Raw genomic sequence first — 26,448 nt, 5'->3', positions numbered from 1 at the left:
TTATTTATTTATGTGGTAGGCGGGGAGTGGACGGAACTGCCTTATATTACAGAAATCAGTAAAACACAGTTGCCCTAATAGGAAAAAAATAAAACACAATGACATCCCAATAGGAAAAAAACACTTTGGCCCCTGACAAGTACTGTACACATTGGAACCCACAGGGATAAAGGAAACACATTGGCCCCCAAAAGGAAAAATAACATGACATTGGTCCTCAACAGGAAAAAAAACACTAGATCCCAACAGGTAAAAAAACAAACACACTGTATATTATACCAGCTGCTGTAATGACCTACATATTATACCAGTAAAGGTGCCCATCACATCACACTGCCATTGGAGCACATCCATAGGCGTGCGCAGAACAATTTATTAGGAGGTGCACCATCGGAGGGGTGTGTTTAGCATCACCTATTGGGCATGTTTAGCACCGCCTATTGGCACTCAATGCAATAAATATCACATCCCACAAGGGACATGGCCACTGCAAATGGGGAGTGTCAACATGACACGCCATCTGTTTCCAATCACTCTGGGAGCATTACTTTCCCTTCCATATGCACCTTGCCTATATGGTGGTTTCTTACAACTGGGAACCTCTAAAGAAATGTTCTCCCTGGGAAGACTGCATCTTCAGTCGATAATCACTATTCATGTAGGAAATTACATGGTCCACAAGATGCCTGTTTGTGCAGGAATATAACTAAGATCATCATCATGCAACAGAGGTTCAACCAGACTCATGTCACCTCCTGCCCCCTACGTCTCTCAGCCACACCATCTCCTCCCTCTGTCATCCTTTAACCCACACCATCATCCCCTCGCTGTGCCGCCTCTCATCCACACCATCATTTCCTGCCTGTGTCTCCTTGCCACTCTCACAATCCACCTCAATTTGTGTCTCTCAGCCTGCCTCTTCAGTCTGTAGTGCCCCTTACACAATGCCGATACTTGCAGTGCCCCTTACACAATGCCCATAGTAGTAGTGCCTCTTACACAGGGGCAGATCCAGAAATAAAAAGACAAGGGGGCACCAAAATGGGGAAGGGGGAGGTTCTTTTGCACATGCTCCTTGAAAAGTGGGTGTGGCCTTACAACAAGGGGCGGAAGGCAGTAAGGTCTGGTAGGTGATGGTGAGTGTCTGTGGAATGATGTTGTGGGCAGTGGTGCAAGTAGAGAAAATGCTTTAGTGGTACTTTGAGCAAAAAACAAAAAAAAGAACTTGGCTACTCAAAACAGGGACATATCAGCATGACACGTCACCCGTTTTCAGCACTACGGGAGCATTCCTCTTCATTCTATTCCAAATACACCTTACCTACATATTGGTTTCACAGCAACCGGGAACCTTTGAAGAAACAGATCCTCCCAGGGAAGACAGTGTCTTCAGTCGGTATTCATTATTCATGTAGGAGATCAGCTGGTCCGGAAGAAGCCTGTTTGTGTAGGAAATGGAATATAACCAATGCATCATCAAACAAAGGTTCAACCAGACTCGTGCCTCCTGTGTTACTCCATGCCCCCGTACCCACTCCAGCTTCCTGCTCCTTGTATCTCTTCAGCCTCCTGTTTTTCCAGCCTCCAACTTGCTCTCACTCCAAAACCCCCTCCCATGTCCTTCAGCCTGCCCCACACTCAGCGTCACTCAGCCTGCACCACACTCTGTGTCCCTCAGCCTGCCCCACACTCTGCGTGCCCCACACTCTGCGTCCCTCAGTCTGCCCCACACTCTGCATCCCTCAGCCTGCCCCACACTCTGCGTCCCTCAGCCTGCCCCACACTCTGCGTCCCCCACATTCTTCCTCCCTCAGCCTGCCCCACACTCTGCGTCCCCCCACATTCTTCCTCCCTCAGCCTGCCGCACACTCTGCGTCCCCCACATTCTTCCTCCCTCAGCCTGCCCCACACTCTGCGTCCCTCAGCCTGCCCCACACTTTGCACCCCCTACATTCTTCCTCCCCCAGCCTGCCCCACACTCTGCATCCCTCAGCCTGCCCCACACTCTGCGTCCCCTACATTCTTCCTCCCTCAGCCTGCCCCACACTCTGCATCCCCCACATTCTTCCTCCATCAGCCTGCCCCACACTCTGCATCACCCACATTCTTCCTCCCTCAGCCTGCCCCACACTCTGCGTCCCCCACATTCTTCCTCCCTCAGCCTGCCCCACACTCTGCATCCCTCAGCCTGCCCCACACTCTGCGTCCCCTACATTCTTCCTCCCCCAGCCTGCCCCACACTCTGCATCCCTCAGCCTGCCCCACACTCTGCATCCCCCACATTCTTCCTCCATCAGCCTGCCCCACACTCTGCATCACCCACATTCTTCCTCCCTCCGCCTGCCCCACACTCTGCATCCCTCAGCCTCCCCCTCCATGTGCCTTTCATCCTCCCTCTCTGTCAGCTCTCCTGTCTCTCATCATCCCCCTCTTTGTCTCCCAGCAGTCTTCTGTGTCAGCCTCCCTCTGTTTTATCAACCTCCCCGTTACTCCCTCTCCCCCCTTCACACACACGCACGCATGCACTGGCCCGCCAGCCCAGAACACTGAAGATGCACACAAGCGCTGGGTCAGAGGCTTGGTGCACAGCCGCATAACAATTCAATGACGGGAGGAGCGTTTGGGGACTTTTGAATATGACACTGCCCGTACACATGGCCACCACCACTGCACAGTACTTACTAGAGCGCCCCTCCGACCCTGTCCGCCGCCCGAAGCTCCTAAGTCCTCGCACTTAGTATGGGAGAAACGTCATGACGCTCGAGCCTACAGCTTCAGTGCGGGCGGGGGGAGAGGAGGAATAAACACACTTGAGCTGCAGGCATGGAGTGCCGGACATTAGGGGGTGCCTGTGCGCACGCCTATGAGCACATCATATTATATTGGCTATGGATCCCTTGTTATGTTATAGCATATAGATTTGAATCACATTATACCAACAGAGATAACCAGCACATTACAGTATATTGGTAGAGATCCCAATAACATGAGTATTTTTTGACAGCTTCTGGTGTAATGTGGCAAAACAGACACAAGGGAGAATTTGTAAAAGCTCCTCATGCCCATTCTGGGAGAGCCAGAGCTCACAGGCAGAGCAGGATAAGAGCTAGCGACTATATATAAGGTGCACCCATCCTGAAAACTCTCCAAATGGCAGATGTGAGGAGAGTTTATTTACCTGACACCATCCAGCAGCGTTACCTCACTGTAGGCTGCGCTGCCCAATGGGAAATGTAGCATATTTCTGACTGCTTAATCCGCCCATGGTGTTGGCAGTGGCAGCTGCTGCTGGGCTGGTACTGGAAGCGGTTCCTTCAATGCACCACAGACAGTGGTACACTGGAAGTGTGGGGCGGGTCTGCAGGACATCATGACGCTATGCGATGGTCGTGCAGAGTGTCTCTGGGAACGTTTTGCAGAGACACAGTAACATTCGTGATATTAATACTGGTCTGTGTGATATTACTAAGCCTTTGTAAAACAGCCTTTGTGATGGATCATGGACAGGTCAGATTTCGTGAGGCCCTGCCACGGGTCCCCTTGGGAGCAGTCGGGTCCTAGGCGGGTGCCTAGGTTGCCTTGTGGAAAATCCAGGTCTGAGCAGCATGTGCTGGGCTGAGGAGAAAAGCTGCAGCTGTTGCTACCAGGTAAATGGGAGGGGACCTGGGCCACCATTGGGTCCCTCCATCAGACCTGGGCCCAGGTGATTAGTACCCTCCCACCCACCCCCACACCCCTCTCAGCATCCCTGCCAGTACCTGCCATGGTCCAACCACACAGGCAAAAGATAGGAGCATGGCCACAGTTATGCCCCCTGTAGTTATGGACCCAGTAGTTGTGCCCCCTGTAGATTTGCCACCAGTATTTGTGCCCCCTGTAGATTTGCCCCCAGTAGATGTGCCTGGAGTAGTTGTGCCCCCAATAGGTGTGCCACCAGTAGGTGTGCCCCCTGTAGCTGTGCCAAGAGTAATTGTGCCCCCTGGTAGCGCTGCTTACAAACACTAAAGAAAAGAAAAAAAAAACAATACTCACCTGCCCCGCTCCTGCTTCCTGACTGCTGTTGCTCCGTCTCCGCAGTCCCTCTGAGTCTGGCCGCGACTCCACCCGTCTGACGTCATGACGTCAGACGCCCGTGCGTCTGATGCGTGACGTCACACGCAAGTCACGGAGCGGAGGGGAGGAGGGAGAGGAGGGAGAGATTTGATGCAGCTCTGGCTTCCAGCTGTCAGTGACTGACAGCTGCGGCTGCGAGTTGCTTGCGGCCAGGCGGAGGTTCCGGCGGAGTCGAGCTGCGGCGCCCTGTACTGTCTTGGGCGCCTAGAGCTCGCGATCCACCGGAACTGCCCTCCCTATGCCCCTGGTGGTAATGATCATTACTGCATTGAATGTTGGGACACAATTACCCCCTCATGACAACATTATAAATATGATTGCTGAACAATATATCTATGTATCTTTTGTTGTGTTCTTACATCACTGAATGAGACTCATTTGAATAAGGAATGTCTGGACCCTGGGCTACTGTCCCAAACACCCGCCCCCATGTACTGATTTACTTATAAATGAGATACACTGCACGCTTGGGAAATGCTGCTTCTTCACACTAACTAGAGCGCAGAAGTTTATGCAAAAAGGGACCTTACACATTAGCCTGTTATATATCTCCAAACTGTCCTAATTTCAGCAGAATAGTCCTGATTTTGAAGTTATCTATACTCTCCCAACCCAGAATTTCTAATAAACTCCCAAATGTAGGCTTGTTCTCCCAAGAGTGTAGACCAGTGACGTGTGGTGGGGTGAGGCGGGTGAGGCAGAGCCTTTCCTGTCATGTGTATAAATCTGGCTCTGAAACTAGCCAGTGGATCCTGATCAATTTACCTCACTGCACGTCCCTGGTGTAGACAACCCACTAATGAAGTTGGCGAATAGTAATGATGATGCAATTTGTTGTGTACTGTGTCATCATGGCCTGTCCTGTCCCAGTGGGGTAATTTACATAGAAGGTAAGCATAAAGGTATCACACATCCAAAAGAACTGGTGCCCAGGTAAAGGGTGAGTTTTAGACAGCATTTAGGGGGAGATGTATCAAGCCTTGGAGAGAGATAAAGCACCAATCAATCAGTGTCCAACTGACATTAAACAGGCTGTATTTTAAAAATGGCTGTAGGTAGCTGATTGGTTGATACTGTGGGGGGTATTCAATTGTTTGAAAAGTCAGTTGGGTGTCTGTTTAACTTTTTTCCTATCTAATAGACAGGAAAAAACAGACACCCAACTGACTTTTCAAACAATTTTATTCCCCCCTTTATCGCTCTCTCCAAGGCTTGATGCATCTCCCCCTTATACGGTTGATTGAGACTGTTAATTTTCACAAATAACCAATGTTCAGATGTTATTATCTTTTTTGTTTGTTTTACAGACAAGGTTAATTGCTCCCTCTTATTTACCAACTTCTTTATTTAAAAAAAGAGCAGTATAAGAGTAAGTGCAGACTAGACAGGGGGGTATTTTCATTTCACATTAAAGTGAACTGACATCTAAAAGGAAAGAGTAAGAAAAATCCAATACTGCAAGTGACGGTCTGTGCTCTTCCATTATTTTATCTCTATTATCGCCATTGATTTGCAGGACACTGCAGTGCTCCGCAGCATCGGAAAGTGGGGAAAACAGAACATAAGTAAAACAGGAACAGATGTAAGAACACAGGTGAGGGAGGGCCCTGCTCGTCAGAAAGCTAACAATCTAGTGGGGAATGGACACAGCTGGGGTAAAACTTGTCATTGCAATATTGAAAAGTGGGTATGTTATTGACTGGACAGAACGAAGCACAATGGGAAGGTATAATCTTCAAGTCAGAGTTAATAGAATGCATGAGAGGAATAATAGAAAGAGTTTTAATATAATTTTATCATCATTATTTGGCTGTCTTTCTCTCTCTCCCTAACCAGCTCTGTACTTGTCATGGCTTAAAATAGATGTTTACTGAGTGGTTTCTAAGTGCAGCGTGAGCAGGGTGGCAGGAGAGGGATTATAATTAAACCAAACAAACACAGGCATATACATGTTAACCCCACACTCTCATTCACAATCGTAACATACGTTACACAGAGGTAAGTGATCTTGTTATCTTGCTAAATCATTCTTTATTTGCACTGCGATTCCCAACAAGTTAGTAGATAGAGGTGAAGGGAAAGGGAGCATGCGGACTTCTGTTGTGGATACATATGGGCCCTCATTCCGAGTTGATCGGTCGCAAGGCGAATTTAGCAGAGTTACACACGCTAAGCCGCCGCCTACTGGGAGTGAATCTTAGCTTCTTAAAATTGCGACCGATGTATTCGCAATATTGCGATTACTAACTACTTAGCAGTTTCAGAGTAGCTCCAGACTTACTCTGCCTGTGCGATCAGTTCAGTGCTTGTCGTTCCTGGTTGACGTCACAAACACACCCAGCGTTCGCCCAGGCACTCCCACCGTTTCTCCGGCCACTCCTGCGTTTTTTCCGGAAACGGTAGCGTTTTCAGCCACACGCCCCTGAAACGCCGTGTTTCCGCCCAGTAACACCCATTTCCTGTCAATCACATTACGATCGCCGGAGCGAAGAAAAAGCCGTGAGTAAAAATACTTTCTTCATAGTAAAGTTACTTGGCGCAGTCGCAGTGCGAACATTGCGCATGCGTACTAAGCGGATTTTCACTGCGATGCGATGAAAAATACCGAGCGAACAACTCGGAATGAGGGCCATGGTTTCTACAGCTATAGCAGAACACTATAACTAACAAAGGGAAACCCTGTAATCTGATTTAGCTAGCATACTGTATATGAGAACAATAAATCTCTGTAATGTGATGATGAATTCAGATCCGCCTTGTCTTTACTTCCACAGCGGAGGCTGTTATTATTCATAATATTATTATTCAATAAACAGGAAGGAAATGTTTCTACTAGAGATGAGCGGGTTCGGTTTCTCTGAATCCGAACCCGCCCGAACTTCATGGTTTTTTTCACGGGTCCGAGCAGACTCGGATCCTCCCGCCTTGCTCGGTTAACCCGAGCGCGCCCGAACGTCATCATGACGCTGTCGGATTCTCGCAAGACTCGGATTCTATATAAGGAGCCGCGCGTCGCCGCCATTTTCACACGTGCATTGAGATTGATAGGGAGAGGACGTGGCTGGCGTCCTCTCCATTTAGATTAGAAGAGAGAGAGAAAGAGAGAGATTGACCTGATTTACTGGAGCTTAGGAGTACTGTAGAAGTGTAGAGAGTGCAGAGTTTACTAGTGACTGACCACAGTGACCACCAGACAGTGCAGTTTTATTTAATATATCCGTTCTCTGCCTGAAAAAAACGATACACACAGTGACTCAGTCACATACCATATCTGTGTGCACTGCTCAGCCCAGTGTGCTGCATCATCTATGTATATATATCTGACTGTGCTCAGCTCACACAGCTTATAATTGTGGGGGAGACTGGGGAGCACTGCAGTGCCAGTTATAGGTTATAGCAGGAGCCAGGAGTACATATTATATTAAAATTAAACAGTGCACACTTTTGCTGCAGGAGTGCCACTGCCAGTGTGACTGACCAGTGACCTGACCACACTGACCACCAGTATAGTTAGTAGTATACTATATTGTGATTGCCTGAAAAAGTTAAACACTCGTCGTGTGACTTCACTTGTGTGGTGTTTTTTTTTTTATTCTATAAAAAACTCATTCTGCTGACAGACAGTGTCCAGCAGGTCCGTCATTATATAATATATACCTGTCCGGCTGCAGTAGTGATATATATATATATTTTTTATATCATTATTTATCATCCAGTCGCAGCAGACACAGTACGGTAGTTCACGGCTGTAGCTACCTCTGTGTCGGCACTCGGCAGTCCATCCATAATTGTATACCACCTACCCGTGGTTTTTTTTTCTTTCTTCTTTATACATACATACTACTACATCTCTTTATCAACCAGTCTATATTAGCAGCAGACACAGTACAGTACGGTAGTCCATGGCTGTAGCTACCTCTGTGTCGGCACTCGGCAGTCCGTCCATAATTGTATACCACCTACCCGTGGTTTTTTTTTCTTTCTTCTTTATACATACATACTACTACATCTCTTTATCAACCAGTCTATATTAGCAGCAGACACAGTACAGTACGGTAGTTCACGGCTGTAGCTACCTCTGTGTCGGCACTCGGCAGTCCGTCCATAATTGTATACCACCTACCCGAGGTTTTTTTTTCTTTCTTCTTTATACATACATACTACTACATCTCTTTATCAACCAGTCTATATTAGCAGCAGACACAGTACAGTACGGTAGTCCACGGCTGTAGCTACCTCTGTGTCGGCACTCGGCAGTCCGTCCATAATTGTATACCACCTACCCGTGGTTTTTTTTTCTTTCTTCTTTATACATACATACTACTACATCTCTTTATCAACCAGTCTATATTAGCAGCAGACACAGTACAGTACGGTAGTCCACGGCTGTAGCTACCTCTGTGTCGGCACTCGGCAGTCCGTCCATAATTGTATACCACCTACCCGTGTTTTTTTTTTCTTTCTTCTTTATACATACATACTACTACATCTCTTTATCAACCAGTCTATATTAGCAGCAGACACAGTACAGTACGGTAGTTCACGGCTGTAGCTACCTCTGTGTCGGCACTCGGCAGTCCGTCCATAATTGTATACCACCTACCCGTGTTTTTTTTTTCTTTCTTCTTTATACATACATACTACTACATCTCTTTATCAACCAGTCTATATTAGCAGCAGACACAGTACAGTACGGTAGTTCACGGCTGTAGCTACCTCTGTGTCGGCACTCGGCAGTCCGTCCATAATTGTATACCACCTACCCGAGGTTTTTTTTTCTTTCTTCTTTATACATACATACTACTACATCTCTTTATCAACCAGTCTATATTAGCAGCAGACACAGTACAGTACGGTAGTCCACGGCTGTAGCTACCTCTGTGTCGGCACTCGGCAGTCCGTCCATAATTGTATACCACCTACCCGTGTTTTTTTTTTCTTTCTTCTTTATACATACATACTACTACATCTCTTTATCAACCAGTCTATATTAGCAGCAGACACAGTACAGTACGGTAGTTCACGGCTGTAGCTACCTCTGTGTCGGCACTCGGCAGTCCGTCCATAATTGTATACCACCTACCCGTGTTTTTTTTTTCTTTCTTCTTTATACATACATACTACTACATCTCTTTATCAACCAGTCTATATTAGCAGCAGACACAGTACAGTACGGTAGTTCACGGCTGTAGCTACCTCTGTGTCGGCACTCGGCAGTCCGTCCATAATTGTATACCACCTACCCGAGGTTTTTTTTTCTTTCTTCTTTATACATACATACTACTACATCTCTTTATCAACCAGTCTATATTAGCAGCAGACACAGTACAGTACGGTAGTCCACGGCTGTAGCTACCTCTGTGTCGGCACTCGGCAGTCCGTCCATAATTGTATACCACCTACCCGAGGTTTTTTTTTCTTTCTTCTTTATACATACATACTACTACATCTCTTTATCAACCAGTCTATATTAGCAGCAGACACAGTACAGTACGGTAGTTCACGGCTGTAGCTACCTCTGTGTCGGCACTCGGCAGTCCGTCCATAATTGTATACCACCTACCCGTGGTTTTTTTTTCTTTCTTCTTTATACATACATACTACTACATCTCTTTATCAACCAGTCTATATTAGCAGCAGACACAGTACAGTACGGTAGTCCACGGCTGTAGCTACCTCTGTGTTGGCACTCGGCAGTCCGTCCATAATTGTATACTAGTATCCATCCATCTCCATTGTTTACCTGAGGTGCCTTTTAGTTGTGCCTATTAAAATATGGAGAACAAAAATGTTGAGGTTCCAAAATTAGGGAAAGATCAAGATCCACTTCCACCTCGTGCTGAAGCTGCTGCCACTAGTCATGGCCGAGACGATGAAATGCCAGCAACGTCGTCTGCCAAGGCCGATGCCCAATGTCATAGTACAGAGCATGTCAAATCCAAAACACCAAATATCAGTAAAAAAAGGACTCCAAAACCTAAAATAAAATTGTCGGAGGAGAAGCGTAAACTTGCCAATATGCCATTTACCACACGGAGTGGCAAGGAACGGCTGAGGCCCTGGCCTATGTTCATGGCTAGTGGTTCAGCTTCACATGAGGATGGAGGCACTCAGCCTCTCGCTAGAAAAATGAAAAGACTCAAGCTGGCAAAAGCAGTAGCACCGCAAAGAACTGTGCGTTCTTCGAAATCCCAAATCCACAAGGAGAGTCCAATTGTGTCGGTTGCAATGCCTGACCTTCCCAACACTGGACGTGAAGAGCATGCGCCTTCCACCATTTGCACGCCCCCTGTAAGTGCTGGAAGGAGCACCCGCAGTCCAGTTCCTGATAGTCAGATTGAAGATGTCAGTGTTGAAGTACACCAGGATGAGGAGGATATGGGTGTTGCTGGCGCTGGGGAGGAAATTGACCAGGAGGATTCTGATGGTGAGGTGGTTTGTTTAAGTCAGGCACCCGGGGAGACACCTGTTGTCCGTGGGAGGAATATGGCCGTTGACATGCCTGGTGAAAATACCAAAAAAATCAGCTCTTCGGTGTGGAGGTATTTCAACAGAAATGCGGACAACAGGTGTCAAGCCGTGTGTTCCCTTTGTCAAGCTGTAATAAGTAGGGGTAAGGACGTTAACCACCTCGGAACATCCTCCCTTATACGTCACCTGCAGCGCATTCATAATAAGTCAGTGACAAGTTCAAAAACTTTGGGTGACAGCGGAAGCAGTCCACTGACCAGTAAATCCCTTCCTCTTGTAACCAAGCTCACGCAAACCACCCCACCAACTCCCTCAGTGTCAATTTCCTCCTTCCCCAGGAATGCCAATAGTCCTGCAGGCCATGTCACTGGCAATTCTGATGATTCCTCTCCTGCCTGGGATTCCTCCGATGCATCCTTGCGTGTAACGCCTACTGCTGCTGGCGCTGCTGTTGTTGCTGCTGGGAGTCGATGGTCATCCCAGAGGGGAAGTCGTAAGACCACTTTTACTACTTCCACCAAGCAATTGACTGTCCAACAGTCCTTTGCGAGGAAGATGAAATATCACAGCAGTCATCCTACTGCAAAGCGGATAACTGAGGCCTTGGCATCCTGGGTGGTGAGAAACGTGGTTCCGGTATCCATCATTACTGCAGAGCCAACTAGAGACTTGTTGGAGGTACTGTGTCCCCGGTACCAAATACCATCTAGGTTCCATTTCTCTAGGCAGGCGATACCAAAAATGTACACAGACCTCAGAAAAAGAGTCACCAGTGTCCTAAAAAATGCAGCTGTACCCAGTGTCCACTTAACCACGGACATGTGGACAAGTGGAGCAGGGCAGGGTCAGGACTATATGACTGTGACAGCCCACTGGGTAGATGTATGGACTCCCGCCGCAAGAACAGCAGCGGCGGCACCAGTAGCAGCATCTCGCAAACGCCAACTCTTTCCTAGGCAGGCTACGCTTTGTATCACCGCTTTCCAGAATACGCACACAGCTGAAAACCTCTTACGGCAACTGAGGAAGATCATCGCGGAATGGCTTACCCCAATTGGACTCTCCTGTGGATTTGTGGCATCGGACAACGCCAGCAATATTGTGTGTGCATTAAATATGGGCAAATTCCAGCACGTCCCATGTTTTGCACATACCTTGAATTTGGTGGTGCAGAATTATTTAAAAAACGTCAGGGGCGTGCAAGAGATGCTGTCGGTGGCCAGAAGAATTGCGGGACACTTTCGGCGTACAGGCACCACGTACAGAAGACTGGAGCACCACCAAAAACTACTGAACCTGCCCTGCCATCATCTGAAGCAAGAAGTGGTAACGAGGTGGAATTCAACCCTCTATATGCTTCAGAGGTTGGAGGAGCAGCAAAAGGCCATTCAAGCCTATACAATTGAGCACGATATAGGAGGTGGAATGCACCTGTCTCAAGCGCAGTGGAGAATGATTTCAACGTTGTGCAAGGTTCTGCTGCCCTTTGAACTTGCCACACGTGAAGTCAGTTCAGACACTGCCAGCCTGAGTCAGGTCATTCCCCTCATCAGGCTTTTGCAGAAGAAGCTGGAGACATTGAAGGAGGAGCTAACACGGAGCGATTCCGCTAGGCATGTGGGACTTGTGGATGGAGCCCTTAATTCGCTTAACAAGGATTCACGGGTGGTCAATCTGTTGAAATCAGAGCACTACATTTTGGCCACCATGCTCGATCCTAGATTTAAAGCCTACCTTGGATCTCTCTTTCCGGCAGACACAAGTCTGCTGGGGTTGAAAGACCTGCTGGTGAGAAAATTGTCAAGTCAAGCGGAACGCGACCTGTCAACATCTCCTCCTTCACATTCTCCCGCAACTGGGGGTGCGAGGAAAAGGCTCAGAATTCCGAGCCCACCCGCTGGCGGTGATGCAGGGCAGTCTGGAGCGACTGCTGATGCTGACATCTGGTCCGGACTGAAGGACCTGACAACGATTACGGACATGTCGTCTACTGTCACTGCATATGATTCTCTCACCATTGAAAGAATGGTGGAGGATTATATGAGTGACCGCATCCAAGTAGGCACGTCACACAGTCCATACTTATACTGGCAGGAAAAAGAGGCAATTTGGAGGCCCTTGCACAAACTGGCTTTATTCTACCTAAGTTGCCCTCCCACAAGTGTGTACTCCGAAAGAGTGTTTAGTGCCGCCGCTCACCTTGTCAGCAATCGGCGTACGAGGTTACATCCAGAAAATGTGGAGAAGATGATGTTCATTAAAATGAATTATAATCAATTCCTCCGCGGAGACATTGACCAGCAGCAATTGCCTCCACAAAGTACACAGGGAGCTGAGATGGTGGATTCCAGTGGGGACGAATTGATAATCTGTGAGGAGGGGGATGTACACGGTGATATATCGGAGGATGATGATGAGGTGGACATCTTGCCTCTGTAGAGCCAGTTTGTGCAAGGAGAGATTAATTGCTTCTTTTTTGGGGGGGGTCCAAACCAACCCGTCATATCAGTCACAGTCGTGTGGCAGACCCTGTCACTGAAATGATGGGTTGGTTAAAGTGTGCAAGTCCTGTTTTGTTTATACAACATAAGGGTGGGTGGGAGGGCCCAAGGACAATTCCATCTTGCACCTCTTTTTTCTTTTATTTTTCTTTGCGTCATGTGCTGTTTGGGGAGGGTTTTTTGGAAGGGCCATCCTGCGTGACACTGCAGTGCCACTCCTAGATGGGCCCGGTGTTTGTGTCGGCCACTAGGGTCGCTAATCTTACTCACACAGCTACCTCATTGCGCCTCTTTTTTTCTTTGCGTTATGTGCTGTTTGGGGAGGGTTTTTTGGAAGGGACATCCTGCGTGACACTGCAGTGCCACTCCTAGATGGGCCCGGTGTTTGTGTCGGCCACTAGGGTCGCTAATCTTACTCACACAGCTACCTCATTGCGCCTCTTTTTTTCTTTGCGTCATGTGCTGTTTGGGGAGGGTTTTTTGGAAGGGACATCCTGCGTGACACTGCAGTGCCACTCCTAAATGGGCCCGGTGTTTGTGTCGGCCACTAGGGTCGCTAATCTTACTCACACAGCTACCTCATTGCGCCTCTTTTTTTCTTTGCGTCATGTGCTGTTTGGGGAGGGTTTTTTGGAAGGGACATCCTGCGTGACACTGCAGTGCCACTCCTAGATGGGCAAGGTGTTTGTGTCGGCCACTAGGGTCGCTTAGCTTAGTCATCCAGCGACCTCGGTGCAAATTTTAGGACTAAAAATAATATTGTGAGGTGTGAGGTATTCAGAATAGACTGAAAATGAGTGGAAATTATGGTTTTTGAGGTTAATAATAATATGGGATCAAAATGACCCCCAAATTCTATGATTTAAGCTGTTTTTTAGGGTTTTTTGAAAAAAACACCCGAATCCAAAACACACCCGAATCCGACAAAAAAAATTCGGTGAGGTTTTGCCAAAACGCGGTCGAACCCAAAACACGGCCGCGGAACCGAACCCAAAACCAAAACACAAAACCCGAAAAATTTCAGGCGCTCATCACTAGTTTCTACGTCCCTTTATAACGTGCGTTCAGCATGCCTTAAGGCTTATGCAAATATTTTGGTAACAAGGAAACAACGGGGGTAATTCTGAGTTGATCGCAGCAGGAACTTTGTTAACAGTTGGGCAAAACCATGTGCACTGCATGGGAGGCAGATATAACATGTGCAGAGAGAGTTAGATTTGGGTGTGGTGAGTTCAATCCGCAATCTAAATTGCAGTGTAATAATAAAGCAGCCAGTATTTACCCTGCACAGAAACAAAATAACCCACGCAAATCTCTCTCTCTGCAAATGTTATATCTGCCCCCGCCCCCCTGCAGTGCACATGGTTTTGCCCAACTGCTAAAAAAATTACCCCCAAAACTGGATCATATGTGCACTCTAGGATCTAGTTACCAAAACGTGGCAGAGAGATCTTCTGCCGCTGTATATGTTGTATATTTAATAGCAACACTTTGTGTGTGTGTGTGTGTGTGTGTGTGTGTGTGTGTGTGTGTGTGTGTGTGTGTGTGTGTGTGTGTGTGTTTTTATATTTAAAAAAATCCTGTATCTCACGTTATTGCCATCCTAAAAAAAAAAAAAAATAGTGATCACAGAGGATAGTGATCAGAGAGTATAGTGACAGTGGTCAGATGATATAGTGATAGTGATCAGAGAGGATAGTGATAGTTATCAGCTAATACAGTGATAGAGGTCAGAGAATATACATAGTGATAGTGACCAGAGACTATAGTGACAGTGATCAGAGAGTATGCACCAGCGTGATCCCTGTTAGTAGGCTTTCCCATGCTTTGGTGCATGTTATCAGCATTTTCTCTGGGCATCTTCATTTTTATAATTTCAGAAATGCCTATGGGTCTAATTCTCAGTCGGACGTATCCGTGGCCGTCATTGTGTCTTTTGCCGATGTTGTGTCTGTGACTTTTGCTAATGCCGCTCGAGTGCCCTTCCCTGGTGTACATCCATGCCTCTGAATGTGCAAGGACTGAGGCGCCCATTGTCAGCATCCGTAGGCACTGAACACCACCTGGGGCATCTTTAGACACACCATCTAAATTTGCACCAGCCCTATGGCAGATGAAGTTTCTCGGCCTGAGTATGGCCTGCTATGTGACCAGCTGAGCATCTGTCTGCAACAAGCCTGTGACTCTCCCATAAGATGCTACCTCTGCATGAGTCTTCTTAGCCATCCCACTGTTACTGCCCAGGGACACTCCATACACTGCCTACATAATTCTGCTACCATACGTCCAAATCTGTACTGTCAGGGGAGTAGGCAGAACTTTGTGGGGCTCATAGCAGGGGCAAACGCAGGATTTGCAAGGGGGGGTTTCCAGAGAGAGGTGGAGCCAAGTATGGGGGTTGAGATTCAGATGAACCAGTATATACCTGGTCCTTCAAACATTAAACATGCATTGGCGTTTCTATAATAGGTGCAATGGGTGCGGTGCACACGGGCTCCTGGGTCCAGGGGGGGCCCACACCGCACCCATTGTATCCATTTTAATACTTACCTTTCCGGAGTCCAGCGCCGGAAATCGCAGCCAAAATGGCCGCCACGCGTGCGCGGTAGCCAAAATGGTCTCCGGATCATGGCGGGCGCCATGTTTCCGGAGACCTGCGAATGCGCAGTAGACTCCGCCACAATGCCAGAGTCTGCACACCGGCCCCTCCTCTGTAGAAACGCCCCTGTAAACATGTGTATATATATATATGGGTACAATATATATATATATATATATATATATATGTATATATATATATATATATATATATACACACACACACACACACACACACACAATTGAACTCCGGCACTAGGTTCTGCCCCTATTATGGGACTGTCTTGCTCGGGTGCCCTCCTCCAGGGCCAAAGCCCATATGGATACCAGCAAAGAATGGAGAGGCGGCACTCTGAGTCTTTAAACATTGTAAACCTTGTATTGGTGCGTATCAACTGTTCGGGGTCTCCCCCTTCGTCAGGATTAATGCAAAACAACAATCAGTGAACTTAAATAAGACTTACCTCCATTAGGAACATCCCCTCAAGCGTATGCCGCTGGGCGCGCCATCCTGGCATCCAGACTGACATCACCGGCGTCTCCGCGGTTTTCCGCCAAAGGGTCAACGGACTTAATCTTTAATCTGTCAAGTGTACCATTAACCCCTATGGAAGAACAAAGTTTAAGTAAGGGGTTATCTTTTGTTCCAATGCAGCCATACGACGCATTCACTGGTAAAGTGGATAATTTTAAATTTCAGAGAAAATTAAAGTTGAGAGAATTTTTTGACAAAAATGTAGCTAAGGGCCAATTGATACACGACATTGAGGCTGTGAATACTTCTACACAAGAAACCACAGTGGAGAATAAAAAGTTTCGTCCGACTTCCACATTTGATCCCCAGTCCTTTAACTCGTCCATTCTAACATTTTCAAGACTAGTTGATTCAAGTAGTCAAGCATCGTCAAAGAGAAGGATGTTCTTTCATCACAATCTGTCACTGACCTAGGTTGGGGGTGTTGTGAACTCGGGGGTTCTCCCGATGGTAGGGGAGAGGAACCACAGTTGGGTCGGAACAGGGATGGCTTGATATAGGTCTTCCTCATACAGGACTCTGACAGTAAAGCTTGGTGAAAATATTAAAGGACTTTATTGCAGGAAGAGAGCAACACAATGTCACATAACAGAGAAGGAGCGTATGGAGAAATGTCCAGGAAGTACTTGTGAGTGATGGCAAAAGACACTGGTGACTGAAGAACTTGAGAGCGGTGGTAAAAAGACACTGATGATTTGAAGAACTTGAGAGCGGTGGTTAAAGATACTGATGATTTGAAGAACTTGAGAGCGGTGGTTAAAGACACTGATGATTTGAAGAACTTGAGAGCGGTGGTTAAAGACACTGATGATTTGAAGAACTTGAGAGCGGTGGTTAAAGACACTGATGATTTGAAGAACTTGAGAGGGGGGGTTAAAGACACTGATGATTTGAAGAACTTGAGAGCGGGGGTAAAGACACTGATGATTTGAAGAACTTGAGAGCGGTGGTTAAAGACACTGATGATTTGAAGAACATGAGAGCGGTGGTTAAAGACACTGATGATTTGAAGAACTTGAGAGCGAGGGTTAAAGACACTGAGGACTTGTATAACTTGAGAGCGAGGGTTAAAGACACTGAGGACTTGTATAACTTGAGAGCGAGGGTTAAAGACACTGAGGACTTGTATAACTTGAGAGCGAGGGTTAAAGACACTGAGGACTTGTATAACTTGAGAGCGAGGGTTAAAGACACTGAGGACTTGTATAACTTGAGAGCGAGGGTTAAAGACACTGAGGACTTGTATAACTTGAGAGCGACGTTTAACCTGCAGCCCACGCTGACTCCAAGAAGCACTGGTGACTAGAGCACAGTGGAACCCAGTAGCGGCTGGGAACGCTGGAAGCTGTGCAACAACTGACACCTGGAAATGCCGGAGACACTGGGGTATGCTGCAGGGAGATCCGCCGAGGATAGAAGCACTGGCATCCACTTCAGGGGAAAAGACGATACTCGGGCGCCGAGGCGCTGCCCGGCGTCTGCCTTTGAATCTCCTGCCTCCGCTGGATTGGCGGAACAGTCTGATGATGTCACCTGCTCCCCGCCCACATGGTGCCGGGTGTCATGGATGCGCCCCTGCCCCGGGGAACCGTCGGGGGGCGCGCCAGCCACGCGCCGGAGCCCGTGGACCACCGAAGGCGGAGGCCGCAACACAGACCAGCAGGTACGCAGGGGTAAGCGCGGTGAACGCCGCCTATGGCGTGTGACAGTGCCCCCTCCTCCAGGAGTGGCCCCCGGACACTTTCCAGGTTTTGTTGGATGTCTGAAATGGAAAATCCGCACCAGTCGGGGAGCCATAACTTCAGTAGCCTTGACCCAGCTCCTCTCCTCGGGACCAAAACCTTTCCACTCCACCAAATACTGTAGATTCTTGTGAAGATAACGAGAGTCAAGAATAGCTTTGATTTCAAAGTCCGTTCCATCTTCAGACTCTGCAGAGGTTGGCCTCGGGGACTTTAAATGGAACCGGTTTAAAACAAGGGGGCGAAGAAGAGAGACGTGAAAGGAGTTTGGTATCCGGAGGTGGGAAGGCAATCCCAATTTGCAGACAACTGGGTTCAGGACTTGTAACACGGGGTAAGGACCAATAAACTTCGGGGCGAACTTCATAGTGGGCACCCTTAACCGGAGGTTGCGGGTGGAAAGCCATACCCTGTCACCAACCTTGTATTGGGGAGCTGCTCGTCGCTTCCTATCCGCAAAGAACTTATAGCGGCCGGAAACTCTCTTGAGATTAGCATGAACTCGACTCCAAATTTGGCTGAAGTGCCGAAGAGTAGAAGCTGCAGCAGGAACATCCTCCGGAGGACAAATGGGTAATTCAGGAACTTAAGGATGGAACCCATAATTAATGAAAAATGGGGACTCACCAGTCGAAGAGTGGTACAGATGATTATGGGCAAACTCGGCCCATGGCAACAGTTCCACCCAATCATCTTGCGAAGGAGAAAGATAAACACGGAGAAAAGTCTCTAAATCTTGATTGATGCGTTCAGTTTGCCCATTGGTTTGTGGATGGTAAGCGGATGAAAACTTGAGTTTTATTTGTAAGACCGTACAGAGAGCTCTCCAGAATCTTGCAGTGAATTGTACTCCCCGGTCAGAGACAATTTCCTGAGGTAAGCCGTGCAGGCGGAAATGTTCTCGGATAAATAACAAAGCCAACTCGGGAGCTGATGGTAACCCAGTCAAAGGTACAAAATGTGCCATCTTAGAGAAACGGTCGATAATTACCCAGACAGTATTGTGACCCTTGGAGAGAGGCAATTCGGTGACAAAGTCCATAGAGATATTTGTCCAAGGCCTCTGAGGAATGGACAGTGGATGCAATAACCCCGCAGGAGGCAAACGAGGAATTTTGTGCTGAGCACACTGAGGACATGAGTTGACATAATCTTGAATATCCTTCTTCATAGGGTCCCACCAGTAAGACCTTCGTAGAAACTCCCACATCTTTTGAACTCCAGGATGACCGGAAAACTTGGAAACATGAGCCCACTGCAACAATCTTGGTCGAAATTTAGCTGGCACAGACATTCTCCCAGGAGGAGGACCCAAAGCGGTGGGAGCAGCTGACATAGAAACTGGACTGAGAATCAAAGCCTTCTCAACGGAATTCTCCTCATCCGAAGCTGTTAAGGAACGGGATAAAGCATCAGCCTTGGTGTTAAAAGTCCCAGCCCGGTACTTAATAACAAACGAAAACCGGGTAAAGAAGAGCGCCCATCTAGCTTGACGGGGATTCAAGCACTGGGCCGTCTTGAGGTACAGCAAATTCTTATGATCAGTGAAAATTGTAATTAGGTGTTTAGCACCTTCCAAAAGATATCTCCATTCCTCCAAGGCAGATTTTATTGCCAAAAGCTCTTTGTCTCCAATGGTGTAATTCTGTTCCGCAGGAGAGAATTTGTGAGAATGGAAACCACATGGATGTAACTTCCCATCTGGAGCGTACTGCGAGAGCACGGTACCTATGCCTACCAAGGAAGCATCAACCTCCAAGAAGAATGGTTTTGAAAAATTTGGTTGTTGAAGGACTGGAGCGGACATAAAGGCTGCCTTTAACTGAGCGAACACGGCTACAGCTTCGGAGGACCAATGACTTGGGTCAGAACCCTTCTTGGTTAGGGCAGTAATAGGTGCCACGATGGTAGAGAATCCCTTTATGAATTTCTGGTAGTAATTTGCAAAGCCCAGAAATCGTTGTACCGCTTTCAAGGAAAGAGGCTGAGTCCAGTCCCGGATGGCAGTGAGTTTCTATGGATCCATACGAAGCTCCGTGCCCGAAATGATGTAACCAAGAAATGGAACAGAAGGAACCTCAAAAGTACATTTGGAAATCTTGCCATAAAGATGATTCTCTCGCAATCGAAGAAGTACCTATTTGACCTGTATTCTGTGCTTTGTGAGATTTTTAGAAAATATCAGAATGTCATCCAAATATACCACTATACTTAGGTATAGCATATCCCGAAAGACTTCGTCAATGAATCCCTGGAAGACGGCAGGGGTGTTGCTGAGGCCAAACGGCATTACCAGATACTCGTAATGCCCGTCCCTGGTATTGAAGGCCGTCTTCTATTCGTCCCCCTGTCGGATACGTATCAAATTATAAGCTCCCCTTAAATCAAGCTTGGTGAAAACTCGGGCTCCGCGAACTCTATCAAAAAGCTCCGTAATGAGCGGCAAAGGATACTTATTCTTAATGGTGACATCATTTAGACCACGATAGTCAATACATGGTCTCAGCCCTCCGTCCTTCTTCTTCACAAAAAAGAAACCCGCCCCCGCTGGAGAAGTAGAGGGGTGGATGAATCCTTTCTGTAGATTAGACTTGATATAGTCCGACATAGCTTGGGTCTCGGGCAATGATAAGGGATAAGTGCAACCCCGAGGTGGCATTTTCCCCGGAATGAGCTCAATGAGGCAGTCCCAGGGTCTATGCGGTGGTAGCTGATCGGCCGCTTGCTCCAAGAACACGTCAGAAAACTCCCGATAGGCCTCCGGAATGAACACTTCATCTGACCTGGAAGATACACGGAGCGGATAGACTGGGGTGAGACAATTTGAATGACAAAAAGAACTCCAAGATATTATTTGTGTCGAACTCCAGTCGACGTGAGGGTTGTGAAGTTTAAGCCAAGGAAGGCCAAGAACCAGATCGTGGGGCATCTCCCGAATCACTAGGAACTCTAGGTGTTCTTGATGCAGAGCTCCCACTTGCAGTTTGATTGGTACTGTACAACTTGAAATCAGACCGTTAGAAATTTGGGTACCATTGATAACAGTCAACGTAATAGATCGTTCGACCGACCATAGCTGACAACCCAGATCCTGGGCACAGGAAAGGGAAATAAAATTCCCTGCAGCCCCTGAGTCCAGCAGAGCCTTAACGGGTTTGGCTATTGACTCTGAGAACAGAGTCACGGAGAGTAAACAGTCCACTGGCGGAGAAGGTTTAGAAGAAACTCCTAGCTCGACTCCTCCGGAACAAGCTAGGACTGCCCGTTTCCCGGGCGTGACTTGCAAAACTTGAGAAAGTGCTCCGCGGCTCCACAGTAGAGGCAGAGTCTACCCTCCCGACGACGCTGACGTTCTTCTGGGGACAGCCGGGATCGATTAATCTGCATGGGTTCATCAGGACTTGGAATAAACGTTTGCTTAGACGGAAGAGATCGGACCCTTGATCGATCTGACCGACTACGTGCGCCACCTCGTTCCTGCATGCGAAGATCCACCTTTACACAGAGCGAGATCAACTTTTCTAAAGAATCCGGCAAATCTCTAGTGACCAACTCGTCCTTTAGACGATCGGAGAGCCCGTTCCAAAAGGCAGCCCGTAGGGCATAATTATTCCAGCGCAGTTCTGAGGCTATGGTCTGAAAATTAATCACATACTGTCCCACTGAACGAAAGCCTTGTTGGACACGAAGCAAGTCTGCAGAGGCAGCGGTCGTCCTGCTGGGCTCATCAAAGATCCTCCGGAATGACGTAATGAAATTGATGTAACTAGAAACCAATGGATCAGATCGCTCCCATAACGGAAACACCCAATCCAACGCTGAACCCTCGAGCAAAGAAATATTGTATGCCACCTTGGACCGATCAGTAGGGAAGTTATGTGAAAGCAGTTCAAAATGTACCTCGCACTGATTGAGAAAACCACGGCAATTCTTTGGATTCCCATTATAGCGAGAAGGAGTAGGGAGCTGAAGACGTGACCTGGTTCCAGAGGAGGATGGAATATTACTAGAGACAACCACTGGAGCGGGTACTGGAGCTGGGGCCCGTACTACTGAAGCCAGAGAAGTCTGAATTTGATCCAGCCGGCCAGATAATTCCTGGAGAAAATGCATCACCTGGCCCTGTGCTGCTTCCTGACTTTGTACTCGAGAAATCAAGTCCTGGATGGTACTTGCCTCTGGGCTCCGATCCCCCGGGTCGATGGGGCCTGAGTATACTGTCACTGACCTAGGTTGGGGTGTTGTGAACTCGGGGGTTCTCCCGATGGTAGGGGAGAGGAACCACAGTTGGGTCGGAACAGGGATGGCTTGATATTGGTCTTCCTCATACAGGACTCTGACAGTAAAGCTTGGTGAAAATATTAAAGGACTTCGTTGCTGGAAGAGAGCAACACAATGTCACATAACAGAGAAGGAGCGTATGGAGAAATGTCCAGGAAGTACTTGTGAGTGATGGCAAAAGACACTGGTGACTGAAGAACTTGAGAGTGGTGGTAAAAAGACACTGATGATTTGAAGAACTTGAGAGCGGTGGTTAAAGACACTGATGATTTGAAGAACTTGAGAGCGGTGGTTAAAGACACTGATGATTTGAAGAACTTGAGAGCGGTGGTTAAAGACACTGATGATTTGAAGAACTTGAGAGCGGTGGTTAAAGACACTGATGATTTGAAGAACTTGAGAGCGGTGGTTAAAGACACTGAGGATTTGTATAACTGGAGAGCGAGGGTTAAAGACACTGAAGACTTGTATAACTTGAGAGCGAGGGTTAAAGACACTGAGGACTTGTATAACTGAGAGTGACGTTTAACCTGCAGCCCACGCTGACTCCAAGAAGCACTGGTGACGAGAGCGCAGTGGAACCCAGCAGCGGCTGGGAACGCTGGAAGCTGTGCAACAACTGACACCTGGAAATGCCGGAGACACTGGGGTATGCTGCAGAGAGATCCACCGAGGATAGAAGCACTGGCATCCACTTCAGGGGAAAAGACGATACTCAGGCGCCGAGGCGCTGCCCGGCGTCTGCCTTTGAATCTCCCGCCTCCGCTGGATTGGCTGATGACGTCACCTGCTCCCCGCCCACGTGATGCCGGGTGTCATGGCGTCGCCCCTGCCCCGGGGAACCGCCGGGGGCCGCGCCAGCCAGGCGCCGGAGCCCGTGGACCACCGAAGGCGGAGGCCGCAACACAGACCAGCAGGTATGCAGGGGTAAGCGCGGTGAACGCCGCCTATGGCGTGTGACACAATCTATCTAAGGAGGAACAAGTTGCCTTACGGGATCTAAGTTCACGACAGGATATCATCATACGTGGAGCCGACAAAGGTGGTGCCATAGTGGTAATAGACTTGGCCATGTATAAAGAGGAATGCTCCCGCTTACTTGATGATCAGGAGACATATAGGAGCTTGAACAGGGATCCTACGGACAGCTGGAACTATTAGTTCAGTCTGGGGTATCTGATGGCATCATTGATGCAGAGACTGGTGCTTATTTATGTTCCACACATCCCACTGTACCTATATTTTAAATCATTCCTAAAATTCATAAGGATCCGGTGAAACCCCCTGCAGACCCATCATCTCTGCCAGGGGGTCTCTTTGTGAACCGGTGGCGGTTTTCCTGGACACATGGTTACAACCTGTGATCCAGGACACCGCCACACATCTTAAAGATACATCATCACTGCTAAGGAAATTAGCTGACGTGACAGGGCTACCTCCTGATTTAGTTATGGCTAGCATTGATGTGGCGAGTTATATACTTGCATTCCCCACGAGTTGGGGCTCAAATCAGTACGCGATTTGATCTCTTCCAGCCATTTGTATAAAGGGCCCAATGTAGATTTTTTCATTAGTTTGTTGGAGTTCACGCTTAAACAAAACTATTTTTTATTATGATGGTTCCTTCTTTCTCCAACAGTCTGGCTGTGCCATGGGCAGTTGCGTGGCTCCAGCTTATGCCAATGCTTTCATGTACATGGTAGAGATGCAATTGTTCTTTGAGTCATCATCCATTGCTGACAAAGTGTTTAAATACTATCGGTATATAGATGACATTCTATTACTGTGGAGTGGCCAAGGTGAACAACTAGAGAAGGTTATTGAACAACACAACAAGTCTAGTTGTCCAGCCAAACTGAGCATGTGTTCAAGTACATTTCCTTGATGTCAGTATAGGAATTAGGAATGGCCAGTTTAAAACTAATCTGTACGTAAAACCCACGGATAGAAATACCATCCTTAGACATGATAGCTTTCACCCTAGGGCCACAGTGGATAGCTTACCGTACTCACAGTTTGTACGGGCATGTCGCATCACTAGTGATGCCACAGAGAGGGAACAACAATTGGAGGTGCTAACTAGGAAATTTCTCACAAGGGGTTACCCCAATTCTGTGTTACTACAAGCAAAATCTAAAGCCATGGCCCTAGATAGAAAAACGCTTTTAGCAGAAAAAAGCAAGGTCAAAACGGATAAAGCTATACCATGGGTCAACCGTTACACAGTAGCGAGTGAGACGCTAAAAAAAGAAGTCAAAAGACTATGGCCAATTGTAAATTCTGATAGGGAACTCCCTTCTTTATTCAACACCAAACTCTTGCCCTAATCTTAAAGACCTGTTAGTCAGGACTGATGTCACGGGTGTCACGATCCTAGGCACGGCGATTCCCCAGATATGCCAATCTGCGAATCCCTGCCACGTGACACCTTTACTGGATACCTGAGCACGTGTGTTTATTTCACACAAAATCACTGCCACCAGCCACAGTACAAACGTTTAGGGTATGACCCAAGGCAAACTTATGGCTTTTGCCTGCACCTAGAATTATTAATATTTTGGTAATGCCTCTTTCAGAGAGTTGGGTTGGATACACAACAGAAACCAGATCTAAAATTAGATTATTTAATTCAAGTAAAACACTTCAAAGCTTATGTTAAAGAAAAAAGAAAGTTACAAGAATATAATGATAAAAAAGTCAAAGTCACAACAGAAAGACAACTTCAAGAAAATAAAAATAGGAAGTTAAACCCACCGATACTAGCACGCATGCACAGTAGAACGATGAGATGAAGTAAAGCCACTTCAGATATATCGGAACATTACAGAGCCAGAATGTTCTCCTGACTCGCTTCTTTGATAATGGACAACTTACACTCTGAGGGTCTCCTATTTAAAAAACATGCTGCCCCTTCCACCCCCCTCCCTCTGGAGTGTTACTGTTAATCCTTCCATAAGCCAGAGAAGGTATTGAATGTCAGCTCATACTGGGCTTCCCGGCTACTATCTCAGGGGCGAATGGCCTTATCTCCTTCTCCTTTGAAGCTCTGGCCATGGTTCTAGTATAAACAAATGGCTAGTTCTGAGAGGACACAGAGCAGGAAGGGCTTAACACCTCTCTGGCCCTAGCTGTGGTTCTGGGGTAATTAAACTAAATTACATTTCACACCTAAACAGTCAGTGTGTCTTTGAGATCTGTGGCTACAATGAAATGCCAGCAGATCAATCAAGCTTCAACCATTTAACATGCAAAGACAGTTATCACACACTGGTACATTGATACATCGATCAGAATATTGATATCACATACATTGATATTAACAGGGCTATTTCTACTTGAAATAGCCTGGATCAGGACACCTCCCCCTGTAAGATCAGCATGGGAGCAGTGGCACATCAGGCTGAAGTCTCCTATGACCTTTTGACACAGGATTTATACATAACCACACACAGGTCATTTGCAGACATTGATCAATACAATATTATTTGCAGTTATGCACGTTCTGGCATCAGAATAGCGTCCAATCATGACAACGGGGGTAGGTAATGATAGACCACAGCATTTCCTGAGCAGAAAAGGTGGATGTTATAGGTGTACAGGCTGCACGACGTGCAGAGCCTTAATCATGGGGAACAAATTCCCACATCCATACACAGGTAAAATGTACGAAATCAAAGTCCCTTTGACATGCACATCAAAGTTTGTTGTGCATCTTCTGTCTTGCCCATGTGGTCTACACTACGTGGGCAAGACAGAGAGACAATTTAAGGAGCGCATTGCCCAACACAGGGCAGCCATCAGAGCTGCACTGCTGTCGGGGAATAGCGATCAAGCGGTAGCTAGACACTTTGTACAGGCCAGACACAATATGGCCATGTTAAAATATAGAATGATAGCGCAAGTGCCTAACTCCTTAAGAAGAGGAAACAGATCTAAAAAATTACTTCAATTAGAGGCTAAGTGGATCTTCACCCTGGACACGGTCAGTCCGAAGGGTTTGAACGAATCCCTTAGCCTGACATGTTTCCTTTAATATGACTGCAGCTGTTTAAGAGAGTAACCATATCAAGAGACATCTAAGAGATGAGATGATTTCCTCTGTGAGAGATTTCAAATAAGAGTGAGCTGTTAGTCCCCTGAAAGGGTTGTTTCCCTCAGGGATCTTTGCGCTTAATTGCACAGTTTAAAACATACTATGATGATGTGT

General features: G+C 47.3%; 1 protein-coding gene across 4 annotated transcripts in view; it reads left to right on the top strand.

Moving 5' to 3' along the window:
• The first annotated feature begins 4,891 nt into the window (after window positions 1–4,891).
• Window positions 4,892–26,448, top strand: part of DUSP26 (dual specificity phosphatase 26) — a 94,936-nt gene continuing 73,379 nt past the window's right edge. Inside the window, exon 1 of one of the 4 annotated variants that reach the window (XM_063930379.1) lies at window positions 4,892–5,003. In XM_063930379.1, the coding sequence (XP_063786449.1) occupies window positions 4,913–5,003 (91 nt within the window). In that variant the 5' untranslated portion in view covers window positions 4,892–4,912. Of the gene's footprint in view, window positions 5,004–5,774; window positions 5,840–6,006; window positions 6,112–26,448 lie in introns of those variants that run through there. The other 3 variants (XM_063930380.1, XM_063930381.1, XM_063930383.1) reach the window with 3 other exon arrangements.

This window comes from Pseudophryne corroboree, chromosome 6, assembly GCF_028390025.1.
Source record: "Pseudophryne corroboree isolate aPseCor3 chromosome 6, aPseCor3.hap2, whole genome shotgun sequence".
Taxonomy (NCBI): domain Eukaryota; kingdom Metazoa; phylum Chordata; class Amphibia; order Anura; family Myobatrachidae; genus Pseudophryne; species Pseudophryne corroboree.
This window is presented reverse-complemented; position numbering and strand designations above follow the sequence as displayed.